Source organism: Oryzias latipes, chromosome 10 (genome assembly GCF_002234675.1).
Source record: "Oryzias latipes chromosome 10, ASM223467v1".
NCBI classification, from domain to species: Eukaryota; Metazoa; Chordata; class Actinopteri; order Beloniformes; family Adrianichthyidae; genus Oryzias; species Oryzias latipes.
In genome coordinates this window covers 25,317,939-25,331,714 of record NC_019868.2, presented here as the reverse complement: position 1 = coordinate 25,331,714, position 13,776 = coordinate 25,317,939, and the positions used below count along the sequence as shown (strand labels likewise).

General features: G+C 39.6%; 1 protein-coding gene across 1 annotated transcript; it reads left to right on the top strand.

Moving 5' to 3' along the window:
• Positions 1-6,158: 6,158 nt before the first annotated feature.
• On the top strand, positions 6,159-13,486 carry hdac3 (histone deacetylase 3). The gene is made up of 14 exons (XM_004073551.2): positions 6,159-6,347; positions 7,253-7,335; positions 7,423-7,565; positions 7,660-7,741; positions 9,103-9,159; positions 9,242-9,297; positions 9,367-9,581; positions 9,652-9,725; positions 9,799-9,863; positions 9,945-10,034; positions 10,123-10,181; positions 12,758-12,837; positions 13,054-13,211; positions 13,289-13,486. Exons 1-14 carry the CDS (start codon positions 6,293-6,295, stop codon positions 13,356-13,358), a joined length of 1,287 nt encoding a protein of 428 aa, XP_004073599.1. The 5' UTR covers positions 6,159-6,292; the 3' UTR covers positions 13,359-13,486.
• The last annotated feature ends 290 nt before the right edge of the window (positions 13,487-13,776 follow it).

Here is a 13,776-nt window from a genome sequence, read left to right as displayed (position 1 = left end):
TTATTGTTATTAATTTGACTTTTTTTTAATTACTATTCCCCTGTACACTGCTGGACCACCAGCAGTTGAACTGCTGGTGACAGTTACCATAAAGTCTGTTCTATATGGAGATCCATGCAGACGCTGTAGCAGCAGGTTTGTGCAGATCAGTCAGCTGGTCTCTTCTTCCAATCACAGCCTCTTCTACACTTTGTGTTGTTGGTGACTTTAGTGGGACAAATACGACACGGGACAGTTTTCCTGACCTCGCTATGGCTTATAAAATATGTGTCCCTGAATACAGAAATCGTGTCAGCTGGGAGAAAATGACAGAATCTCCAGGCCACCCTGGGTAAAAACCTCCAGGCTATTGTGGGGGCGGAGCAGCTTTGGTTCCTCTGCGGTCATTGGTTCCCTCTGAACAGGTGCATCAATTCTGTGGAGTAATTTGGAGAACGTAGATCTGGAAGGAAGGCTTTGATCGCTAAACTGTCATTTCTTTACTTTTCCTGCAGAAATTCACATGCTCAGGCAGGTTTACCTGCTGCAACACTTGGCTTTTGCGTCCCTGAGACTCAACGTGACTCGCGGTGATGGTATTCCAGGAACTTTGGGTAGATAGTATTTGAGAGACTTTTTAATGGTGTTTTTGTCTGAAAAATCCTGAAAAACTGATCTAACGTTTTCAATTCTGTCAATCTTAGCACCACGGCTGTTTTGTTTCTCTGCTAAGAAAAAAAAACAACACAGTGGGGGAAGTGTCATAATCTGGGTTTATTTGCAATAAGTTTGTTTCTTTTAAACTTTAATTTAAATATAATTATTGTAAATTATTTTGTCTTTTTTTATTTGTTTAAACTAAATTTGGCAGGAAAACAAATCAGCTAAATAAAAGGAAACCTCTTCCTCTTTCATTCTTTTATTGAATCCAAAAATACACAATGACAAATCATTGTCGTCCATCTAGCATAAAAAGTTGTTTATCTCAACTCTGCGTCCAGAAACTTGAGTGGAAACATCTTTGAAAAATCCTACATGGGTGGAAAACTTGAAGATTTGTGAGAGTAAACAGAACAGTTATGAAATTCCAGCCCATTTAACAGATCTAAATCACGTCCGCCGCTCTCCACATCCAAAAACACATCCAGGATGCGTCAGCCTGACACGCAGAGCTGGAAAACGGCGCGTTCATGTAGCAAACGGGACGCTCTAGCAGGAAATGTTCACAGTACACTTATTTGTGAAGAAAAACCGAATTTGGAGAAATCCCAATTTTATTGTTTTTTTGCTGTAAGTAAAAGAAAAAACGTAGAAAAAATAAAGAAAAGTCTAAAAAAAAAAACAAGCTGTTGTGTTTCTTTAACTCCCACATGACGTTATTTACTATTAACCACATGGGAGTCGTGTTATTGACCTTAGAGAGGCGCCGGCGAAAGCGTTTCCTCGCATTCCTCAGCGTTATTTCTTTGTTCCTGAAAAATTTGACCTGTTTCTCTGAAAGCTAATTGATGAGTTTTTATTGGGTTTTTTCCTGGTTAGCCACTATTATGTGTTTTTGTCTTCTGATTAAACTAAATACCCTAAATGATTTCACTGTAGAGTGACAGTGACTAGTTTGGGCTTGATAAGCAAACAATTTAAAGACGATGGGAATACATCGTGGTCAGCTCAAAGTGAATGAGAAGCCGGATTGTAAATAAATAAATAAAATAGGAAATTTGAAAACAGTTTTAAAATTGAAAGTCTTAACAGATTGTAAACTTGAAGGAATGATCAAAACTATGAAAACTAAAATTGTAAATTTGTGTTTTAAACGGGAAAAAAATATTGATAATTTGAAAATCGAATTGAAAAAAAAATCTATCAACTTAAAACCAAATGGAGAAAGTGGATGAAGAGGATATGGTGACATCATTTCTGTTCCAAAACAGCATCTGTTGTCATCCCTCCTCTGATGAATCAAACGTTCTCTGCCGTACGCCGCATCAGAGGATGGATGACATCCCATCACCCCATAGAGGTTATGGTTAGTTTCAAATTTATTTGTTCTTTTTTATCGTTTTTGTTTTTTTCAAATTTTAAGGCTGTATTTAGACACATTTGGTCCGCTTAAAGTGTACCGGAGTTTGTTTCCTACCAAAATCTGTCGGAAACGTCTGGATAATCCAAACAGACTCTGGTCCGGGACCAGGAACCGATCTCTGACCCAGGTCAGAGACCCGGAACAGAATGGTCCGCTTCATGCCAGTCTGAATACAGACCAAACGCAAGCTTTGGGACTCGATCCGGAACAAAGGATTGTTCCAGTCTGAATACACCCTAAATGTTTCCTTCAAGTTTACAAAATGTACTTTTCGAGTTTATAACTGTTTTCAAAATTTCAAATTGACAATCTGGTTTTTCATTTATTTTAAACTGACCCTGATTTGACCCCACAATTAACCAAAACTGAAAAGTAACAGGAAACATTTAGCAGCCAGTTCAATGTAAAGCCGCTCTTTAGACTACACTTTTCAGCGACCATCATTGTTGAAAAAGGCGTTTATCATTATATACAGTAGCTTATGCATTTAATGATCAATGGTGATGTGTTGTTTTTATCTCTAAAGTCTCTGCCAGCAATGCTAACAGGTTTTTTCCTCTAGCAGAACATCCATCCCAGTTCACAGAAACATTCAACTGAGGAGAAAATTCTGCAAACAGATTTTTGGGAGCTTAACACAAAATGAAATCTTGATTTGTAAAGTTGTTTGAGAGTTTGAGGCGGCTTAGAAATTGTTTATCCCTTGTGCTATCTTAGATTACCCCACCCTTCCATTGACGTGTTCTCCCTACCATGACGAAGGTGGAAAGATTTCATGTAATCCATGGACACCAGTGAAAATCACAAATCATTGAAGAAAAAAGGTTCAGAGCACTGTCTAGTGGGTCTAGATGACCCAACTCCCAATGTTAAAGTGCCTAGGATAGCAAAATTGTTGTTTAAAAACAACAATTTTGTTCAAATTTCAAACACTGAACACAGAGCACGTCTGAAGCTGACCTTTATTGAACCTAGTGTGACTGGAATTCTGTTATACATAAAACATGAAGCATTAAATCAAAGAAGCAGAGGGAGATTTGCTACCGGCAAAGAAACATGAAGCAGGAAGATGAGTGGAAGTGAAAAAGCAGCAGAGAGGAGGTCTGACATTCCAGGACTAAAAATTCAACAAGCCAACACACATTCTGCAGAAAAATCCATTTCCACCCGTTTCACACAGTCTCAGAACTTCACCATCTCTCTCTTGATTTGCAATGGGCCAAAAATGTGGTAGAGTTGGGCAAAAATTGTATTTGTCATTCTTTTTTTTAAAGAATGTATTTGTGAGACAGATTTTGGTCCATACAATTTTCAGTGAAGGCTCCCTCATCCTTCAGTTCTGCTGGAAGCGGGCCGGGCCTCGTCAGTGGTTCAGGAAATGGTTCTCAAATTGAGCTGTGATTGGAAACCAATGGTCCCGCACACGCTCTTCTGCTTTCATATATGTTATTTGCAATGTGGTTTTGGATCGACAAACTATCTCTTGTCCACAAATGATTTTAGAGTATTTCTTTATGTTTACTAGTATACATGTTGACATGCATGATGCTGCAGGGCTTTTATCAACATGTAGGGATGATGTATGTATAATTTGCTGTCGACATAAATGTACATTTTATTTTGTTACACCTATATACTCTGTACTACGACTAGGCTTTTATAGTTATATAGATTTATACATTTCTGACTCAGTGACTGAACTTTTCTTGCAGGTTTCCAATGGATTCAGACTTAAGGAAAAAGTGGGCCTTAGCAATAAAAAGAGCAAACCCAGATGGATCACTGTGGTACCAACTAACAATACAGTCTGGCTATGTTCATAAGATTTTGTCGAAACACATTTTGATAAGACTGGCTAGACACCAGTAACACCAAATTGATCACTCACATGAATCAGTAAATCTATTGTTTTTCTTTATTTTTCTTCTTTTTTTAAGGGTAAATCTGTTATCAACTTTTGGACTTATTGTTGACTTATTATTGATTTATTCTTATCATTTATTATTATCATTGAATTACTATTGATTTATTATTAATATTTATTATTGATCTAGTATTATTATTATTATAATCATTGACTAATAATGTATATATTGTTATTATTTATTATTATTATTGACTTCCTATTGAGATATATGGATGTCTTAAGATATAAGGATGTCTTAACAGAGGACATGAAGTTGGCTAATGTTAGGGTAGAAGATGTCCATGATAGAGTGAGGTGGAAAAGGATGATTAGCTGTGGCGACCCCTGATGGGAAAAGCCGAAAGAGTCTTGTTGTTGGGATTTTCTAAATAATTAAAATTACATGTCGAAGAGGTCTAAAACTTCTACATATTTAAAAATTATTTTTAACATTCTGCAACTATGCATTTTTCATTAAAGTTTGAGCTTTTAAGGCTGCCTGTTTCACTTACTTAACAACAACAAATGGTGTATATATATATATATATTATGTATTTATATATATGTATACATATTTATGAACATAAATATATATAAATTATATAAAAGCTACTTACCAAAGGCTATAGAAATCATTGTCATGTGGGCGCCGTCGACCTCACCAAGATGGCGACTCGCTCCGCCTCCACCAGCCAGGCTTCCCAAGCGGGCGTGTCGCCTCTAGCGATATAACTCACTACTGTTTAAACCAATGAGTTATATCACTAGAGGAGACATGCCCGCTTTAGAAGCCTGGCCGACGGTGGCGGAGCGCGACGCCATCTTGGTGAGGTCGACGACGCCCACATGACAATGATTTCTATTGCTTTTAGAGGTGTCTAAGTAGCTTTTATATACTATATATGTTTTTACAATTTATATATATTTATAAATATATGTAAATACATTATATTTATATATATAATATATATATATATATAGATACATCATTTGTTGTTGTTAAAGAAGAGAAACAGTCAGCCTTAAAAGCTCAAACTTTAATGAAAATGCATTGTTGCAGGACTTCTTACAAATAAAAAAATTATTACAAAGAATTAAAAAAAAATAATTTGTAAACATTTAGGAATTTTAGACCTCTTTGACATGTAATTTAAATTATTTAGAAAAACCCAACAATAACTCAATAATAATAATAATAATAATAATAATAATAATAATAATAATAATAAATCAATAGTAAGTCAATACAAACAATAAATAATAGCAATACATACATAATAAGTCAATAAATAATAAAATATAAGTCTATTATTATTATTATTATTATTATTATTATTATTATTATTATTATTATTAATAATAATAATAATAATAATAATAATAATAATAATAATAATAATAATAATAATAAAATAAATATTCAAAAGAATTCCAAAAGTGAACAATAGATTTACCCTAAAATAACAACAACAAAGAAAAATAATAGATTCATGTGAGTGATCAATTTGTGTAACACAGATGGTATGGTGTCAGGTTTCAAGCTAACAGTCTGGCCTCTTATCTAAATTGGTTTCCACAAATGTTTTGAACAGTCAGACTGTATTACTAGTTGGTACCACAGTGATCCATCTGGGTTAGCTCTTTTTATTGCTAAGATCCACTTTTTCCTTAAGTCTGAATAGTGAATAGTGAAAAGTTCGGTCACTGAGTCAGACATGTATAAATCTATATTACTATAATAGCCTAGTATGCTGTATACAGGTTTAGCAAAATAAAATGTACATTTATGTCGACAGCAAATTCTCCGTACATCATGCAGCATGTTGATAATAACCCTGCAGCATCATGCATGTCAACATGTGTTCTATTAATAAAAGAAAAACAAAAGAAAAAGAAAGAAACAAAAGAAAAAAATTATAATACTTTTCTATGAAATGATATACTTCTTCTTTCATGGACTCAGTTCTCTGATTTTGGCAGTTGAAACACAAACAATGAACTGGTATTATGCAAAAAATGTGTTCAAATGCATTCACTGCAGCAGTAACTTGACCTCACCAAGATGGCGGTGCTCTCCTCCCATGAGGAACCACGTGATGTTTCCTCTAGTGATCATCACTCATTGGTTTAAACTCACTCCGCCATCTTGAGACCCCCTGTTCGCCCCTCCCCTCTCCATCCCCTGCGTCCCAGCATGATGACGTCACCTTTAAATGTTTACGGTTAGCCGTTAGCGGCAGGAAAAATGCGGCAGACTGAGCCGCTCTTTAAAAAGTAAAACCTCGCTGAATCTCAGGATTATTATTATTTTTTTTACATTTAAAATGTCTATTAGGACGTCTTACTTTTACGACCCAGATGTGGGAAACTTTCATTACGGTGAGTTTGCTGAACGCTGGGATTGGAGCAGGAGTGCTAATGCAAGCTAGCTGGAGGAGGCTAACAATTCAAACGATTCATTGTTAAAATTCAGCTCCAATTTTGTTTCTGGGTTTAATTAAGATATTTTTTTTTATCTCATTCATATGTTCAGGCCAGTGTGTTGTAGGTGAGTAATGAACACATAACGTCACATTTGGGTGCAAAGGAAAAGAATATTGTAGCGATCCTGCCCACGGCAGGAGTGTATGTAGATACTTAGGGTTATCTGTTGGTGTTTTTAAACCCTGACTGAGTTGGTTATTTCCAGGCAACATATTTGCAATTTGTATTCTATACAGGAATGGGCTATTATACTATATACCAATTAAGCTGAGGAGTACTGATTCTAGATTTAGGTAATAGAAAGGTTAATAATAATTAATTATGTCCTTACCCGTTTCTGTTATCATGAAAACTTTTAGGTCTTAATCACTTCCAGCTGTTTATAATCTCTGAACAGTTTGGGATTATCATTGATTTGGTTTTTTTATTAGTGTGAGCTCAGTTCAAAGCTGCTGTGAGTCCACAAAGAGCTGATCACTGCAGGATAAAAATGGAGACCAAAATCTAAAACAAGTGTTTGTCCCAAAGCATTCACGGCCTCTGATTGACAAAACGATTGTTGACAGAGTGTGATCGTGGTTTCTCTGGTTTTTATAGGTCTAAAAAGAAAAGACAACAACAAACAAACATTTACAGAACCGACAGCTGCAGCAGATTCAAACTAAATGGAGGGATTCTGCAGCATTTTTTTTAATCTTCTTTCCTGTTGGTCGTGAAAACGCGTTGGAAGTGTAATCATGTTGAAATGGAGCTGATGATGAAAAAGTGATGATGCTTGTTGTGAACCGCGTCTCCTGCAGGTGCCGGTCATCCCATGAAGCCTCACCGTTTGTCTCTCACCCACAGTCTGGTGTTGCATTATGGGTTATATAAAAAGATGATGGTGAGACACTCCTGAAGGTCCAGAACCTGCTTCCACTGTTGCTTCGAGATCAAAGATTGAACTCTGCAGTTTCTCTGTGACCGTCAGGTTTTTAAGCCGTACAAAGCCTCTCAGCACGACATGTGCCGGTTCCACTCTGAAGATTACATCGACTTCCTGCAGAAGGTCAGCCCCAACAACATGCAGGGCTTCACCAAGAGCCTGAACACCTTCAACGTTGGAGATGACTGGTGAGCGCTGCTGCTGCTGCTCCTCCTCTTCATCGATCTGTCTTCTGCTTTTGGTTCATGCAAATGTGAGCACTAACCCAACGGCGGGCTCTAGTCCTGTGTTTCCAGGACTCTTTGAGTTCTGTTCCAGATACACGGGGGCGTCTCTGCAGGGCGCCACGCAGCTCAACCACAAGGTAAGCCGTCCGCTTTTCTCCATCACTGGGTTTGTCATGAACCGTCACTCATGGACTCCTCTAGTAACGGATATTCAGCTCCATTTAGGAATTATTCACAGGGTCAGACTTTAAATGTTTACATGATCATAAAGGGCTGCAGATTTTTTACACCACAATCGATCATCATACTGAACGATTTCTCTATTAGACCGAGGAAATATTCCAAACTGCGTCACCCGGATAAACGAGAACCTTCAGCCACATTCAACGCAATCATTTAAAAAAGAAAATGGTTTGCTTATTATTTATCAAACATCGTTACTCACAGGAAGGTCACAAATAAGCTAAATGTTTGGTTTTTTTTACATGTTTTTGCAGCATTAATAGAGTTAATAGTTAAATATTCTGGAGTTTGTAACAAACATAGCAGCTTCAGTTCTTAAAAATATAAAAAAAAACAATGTTATTTTCAAGCTGCGTCTTAAAAAAATAGTTTCAGCAAATGTTTGGGGAAAAAACAGCCAAAGTTGTCAGCATGAAGCTGGAAATGTTTGGAAATTTGCATTTGTCTTCATTTGTGGCGATCTCATTTTTTAACAGCACATTGTGTTCTGCGTCCTGATTCGCTGTTGACCTTGTCAATCAATCTCCTCTGTGCCAAATCATCATCAGATCTTTGTTTGCATTCTATAAAACTGGATTTATTCTCCTAGTGTGCAAATGTGTGAAAGTGAGGAGTTATCCGACTGTCACCACAGACATCCATGGATGTATATCAATCCACAGATATACATACAGAAAACAATATCATTGAGTAGACGTTTGTCATCATCAGGACAGCTGATCCAGTTTTGAGCTGCTTTATAGTAAAACATGGTCCTTCACTGTTTGGTTCTGATTCGGAACATTAAGCTGGTTTGGACTGAAAAGCAGCAGCAAAGCAGCTTTCAATGCCAACCTTTTATAGACATCTTGGAAGACATTTCTAAATCATTTTCTTTATTTCTGTCTAAAAAGAAAGTCCTACATTTCGTAGCTGTTTTCTGTGTAAACAGGGCTTCTTTATTGGAATTAAAAGTTTAAAACGGTGACTCCAGCCGCTCGTTTCCTTTCATCTGAGACAGTAAAAAGACGAAAGATGTACTTTATTGAAAAACCTGGAATCATTGGAGTGTCATTTACCTTTTATTTATAATTATTGAAACTGCAACAGAATAAAAATAAAAACATTTTTAGGCTCCAAGCACTTTTAAAATACAATGATTTTTTTTCTGGATTTATGACTTTATTGCCATGACCTGAGATGACCAGCAGGTGTCACTGTCACAGTGCCTCCTTCTTGTCTGGATTTCCTTGAATGTAAATATTTTTGGTTGCAGATCTGTGACATCGCCATCAACTGGGCTGGAGGTTTGCATCACGCCAAAAAATTTGAGGTCGGTAAACTTCCACAGCTTCCTGTCTGTTCAGTTGAAGTGATTTGTGGTTGAAGATTTTTTTTTCTCTCTGTGTTTGCAGGCGTCGGGATTTTGCTACGTGAACGACATCGTCATCAGCATCCTGGAGCTTCTCAAGTGAGGCGGCGCTCCTCTGCACCTCCTCCGGCAGTTCCCGCCTTTTCTAAGTGTGTGTGTGTGTCGCAGGTACCACCCCCGAGTTCTGTACATCGACATCGACATTCACCACGGAGACGGCGTCCAGGAGGCCTTTTACCTGACGGACAGAGTCATGACCGTGTCCTTCCACAAGTATGGGAACTACTTCTTCCCGGGAACGGGTGACATGTACGAGGTGGGGGCCGAGAGCGGACGCTACTACTGCCTCAACGTCCCCCTGCGAGACGGCATCGACGACCAGAGTGAGGGCCGAGGTCTGCGCAGTCAGAGCCGTCTGCTGTGAGCGTGCAGTCACGGCTGTGTGTGTTGCAGGTTACCGGCAGCTGTTCCAGCCGGTCATCAAGCAGGTGGTGGATTACTACCAGCCCACCTGCATCGTCCTGCAGGTCAGCCGCCGCCGCCGTTTGTCCCATTGTGTTGTCTGCGGGTCGTTTTGAGAGCGAGGCTGTTTGTTTGCAGTGTGGGGCCGATTCCCTGGGCTGCGACAGACTGGGCTGCTTCAACCTTAGCATACGGGGACACGGGTGAGACTTTTACTCCGCGTCACGGAGGGTGGGGGCGGCGTTTCCGCGTGGTCAGCAGGATGACGGTGCTTCCTGTTTCAGGGAGTGCGTGGAGTTCGTGAAGAGTTTTAAGATTCCTCTGCTGGTGCTCGGAGGAGGAGGGTACACTGTGAGGAACGTGGCTCGCTGCTGGTTAGTGTTCCTTCAACCAATAGGTGTTACCATAGCAACCTGTGACGGATATTCAGGGTTTGTGTAACATCTGCTTTGTGGACGGCAGGACCTATGAGACATCTCTGCTGCTGGAGGAATCCATCAGCGACGAGCTGCCGTACAGCGGTGAGACGCTCCACTTCCTGTTACTGTTACACTGATCGAATTATCCAGTTTTACCGCCATCTGCTGGAAGGTCAGATCCGTTACCGCCGGTGAAGTCAGGAAAATTCAAATCAAAAGGGAGAATTTTCCAAGAAAGTCTGTTTGAGACTGACTGTGAGACTGTTTGTGTGACAGAATGCAGACGTCACTACCAAATCTGAGTCCTGATTGGACAAATTGATCTGGCTTCACTTTCAACATGCGTTCAATGGCTGCTCATTTGACGCTAGAAATGGTGGACGCAGAAGCCCAAAGCGCAATTTTACACAGACGTCAGTGGAAGTGATGGCTTGAACGGGTGTTACAGAGCTTAACTCTTGAGCTATCATATGACCCCCACCCTTACTTTGACGTGTTCTCCCCACCATGACAAAGGTGGATAAAGGTGGAAAGATTTCATGTAATCCATGGACACCAGTGAAGATCACAAATCATTAAAGAAAAAAGGTTCAGAGCACTGTCTGGTGCAGAGGTAGAGGTAGGCACAGAGGGCCGCATTCCTGCATGTTTTCCAACATACCCTGCTCTGGCATGTTCTGATTAGCTGGACACACCTGAACCAGGTAATCAGCCATGAGTTGGGCAAGAATGTCTGGAAATCATGCAAACACACCGGCCCTCGAGGCCTGGAATTGCCCACCCCTGGTCTAATGGGTCTAGATGACCCAACTCCCAATGTTAACGTGCCTAGGACAGCACAAGGGTTACCATGTCAGGGCTCGACATAGCCATTTGTCCGCTGGCCCGGTCCTGTTTTTCGAGCAGTGCGGACCACAAGACGTTATTTTTCACTTGTCCGCTCGGGCCACTAAAATATCTAACGGTTAATATATTTTTCACCTTTTTCAATAAAGTATATTTTGCGAAAACGTGTAGATTTACCTCGTCTTTATAATTCACTTTTTCTGCTAGTCCTGTGTTCAGACTTCAAGGGTTTCTATGGGAAACCTTTGATCACTCCTCTCCCGCCTGCGGGCGCGGCTGTCGCTGCCGAGCACCACGCCGCACGCGCTCACTCAATTTTTTTTTTCAAACTTTATTGAATGTAACAATTCAATACTAAACAATGTTAAACAGCAACAACGAAGGAACAAGCCAGTGGGTTATTATTACATTTTAGGCAGATATATTTAAACTGACACACATATCAGCGCGCCCCCTGGTGGTTTTTCACCGCGATGATCATAAATCCAACACCGTCACTGAAGAGAGACTGAAGCATGTCAGAGATGTGGAAGACATGGCAGGAATAGATAGGAATATGTTAGATGGAGTGACGGGTGGAATTAGTGCTATGGACAGCAAGATATTTAATGAAGGCATTGAAGATGAAACTGTATCCACTAAGCTTTAAGCTGAATGTCAAAGAATCAAAAGCAAAGACTCCAAATACCTGAATCTCAGACTCAAATGCAGTATAACTTCAAAGTACTCAATTTTGTTTTTCTTTACAACACTGTAAGCAGTAAGTATTTCTAGTTAGCTGAATGATCTCAGTAATTTAATTTTATTGAATTTTTCAATTATTTAATTTAATTAAGTAACTAAAGTAACTAAAAAGTAAATGTAACTTTGCAACAGTAACAAAAAGCAAAACCTCAAGGCAGTCAGAGCAAAAAAGTAAATAAAACTTCTTAACTATTGATTAGGAACAAATGTGAAATAGCAGTGATTAGAAGCAGCATGAAAACTTCTGAACTAGTGTTACTTACTACACTGCAGCGCTCTCTTCAAAACATCTGAAACAGACTAGAGCAGATTTAAGTTTGATATGCTCTATTTTTAGTCATTGAAAAAGTGTATAAATAAGTGCTAGATGTCACCAGAATGCACCATATTAAAATTTTCCGGGGGGGCATGCCCCCGGACCCCCCTTAAGTTGCAAGCACCTGCGGAGCGGCGGGTCCCGCTGTGCACGATGTCGGGCCAGTAACTCTCAGTCAGGGCCAGTAAGTTTCAAAAGCTACTGGCCCTCTGGGCCAGTGCAAATTTCTGGGCTATGTCAACCCCTGCATGTTGGAAAATCCTTGGATCTTCAGGTTAGATTTGTGGTCAAAGTTTAGTCCCACTGGTCACTACTGATAAGTAAAATAGTAGATTAGATCCATGTTGCGTGTCCTACAGTGGTCATATGGATGTTCAGTGCAGGTATTTCTATAGATCTGCTCTACAGGTCGTCTAGTTTGATTTTTCTGTAATAAACAGAATCGCTGCACCTCCAGATTCCTTAAATTCTGCTTCTGACAAGAATAACTGCTGATAAAAATGTCATTTTCATCTTTTTGTGATCTTTTTGCCTTCAGGTTGGTCAGATTGAAATGTGGATGACAGAGTAGATGAGTGTTGTTTTTATTGAGACAAAGTAGACCATTTTTATGTCACATTTTTTGCAGACAGTCTCTGAGGTTATTTAGGCCAACAGTATAACAGCTTCTTTTTGACGCCGACATAAAGATAGATCAGTAAATAGTACAGGAGAGTTTAAATCTGTTTCTGTATCCTGTAACCAGAGAACCTTTTTCTCCTGATGTCGGCAGAATATTTCGAGTACTTTGCCCCAGACTTCACGCTGCATCCTGATGTCAGCACCAGGATCGAAAACCAGAACTCCAGACAGGTAACTCCGCCCCTTCCTCAGGTGCCATTTTAGGAACTGCTGAATCAGGTGTGTGCATGTGTAGAACAGTTTGAACCATCCAGACCAGAAAAAGCCATCATCTTCCTAAAAATGAAAGACATTCCAACCTGTTTCAGTAGCTTAATCTTTTGGAGGGAATGAGTTTTCCTTTAACACACGTGGATCCGTTGAAATAACCCGTGAACGTCGGTGCAGTATCTGGAACAGATCCGTCAGACCGTGTTTGAAAACCTGAAGATGTTGAACCACGCGCCCAGCGTCCAGATCCACGACGTCCCGTCAGACATGCTGAGCTACGAACGCACAGACGACCCCGACCCAGACGAGAGGGGAGCTGAGGAGAACTACACCCGGTCAGTAGGAAGACAAAAAAGGCCTTCCTGTTTCACCTGCAGGATTGAGTCATAAATGTTTATCGATGCACTTTCAGACAAGAGGCAGCGAATGAATTCTACGACGGCGACCATGACAACGACAAAGAGAGCGACGTTGAAATTTAAGGCTGGAGGATTTCTGAGAGACGATCGTTGTGGACAGTTAAGGATTTGGAAAACACTTTGTTCATCTGGTTTTTTTCAATGTGGTTTTTGTGTTTTGTTTTTTTTTAAATAAATGTTTTTAGCTTTTATTTCTGGACTGATGCTCATTTATTCCAAACTCATAACCCTTGTGTTATCTTAGATGACCCCACCCTTACATTGACGTGTTCTCCCTACCATGACAAAGGTGGATAAAGGTGGAAAGATTTCATGTAATCCATGGACACCAGTGAAGATCACAAATCATTGAAGAAAAAAGGTTCAGCGCACTGTCTAGTGGGTCTAGATGACCCAACTCCCAATGTTAAAGTGCCTAGGATAGCACGAGGGATAAACTGCAGCTCTGCTCCTCATCCACCAGAGGGCGACATCAAATGAC

Bases quoted from the DNA above. Each gene is read 5' to 3' on its own strand.
- hdac3 (XM_004073551.2), top strand. From the start codon at position 6,293: ATGTCTATTAGGACGTCTTACTTTTACGACCCAGATGTGGGAAACTTT. The intron at 9,726-9,798 runs GTCAGCCGCCGC...GTTTGTTTGCAG, and splicing joins CCACCTGCATCGTCCTGCAG to TGTGGGGCCGATTCCCTGGG. The intron at 9,864-9,944 runs GTGAGACTTTTA...TTCCTGTTTCAG, and splicing joins CTTAGCATACGGGGACACGG to GGAGTGCGTGGAGTTCGTGA.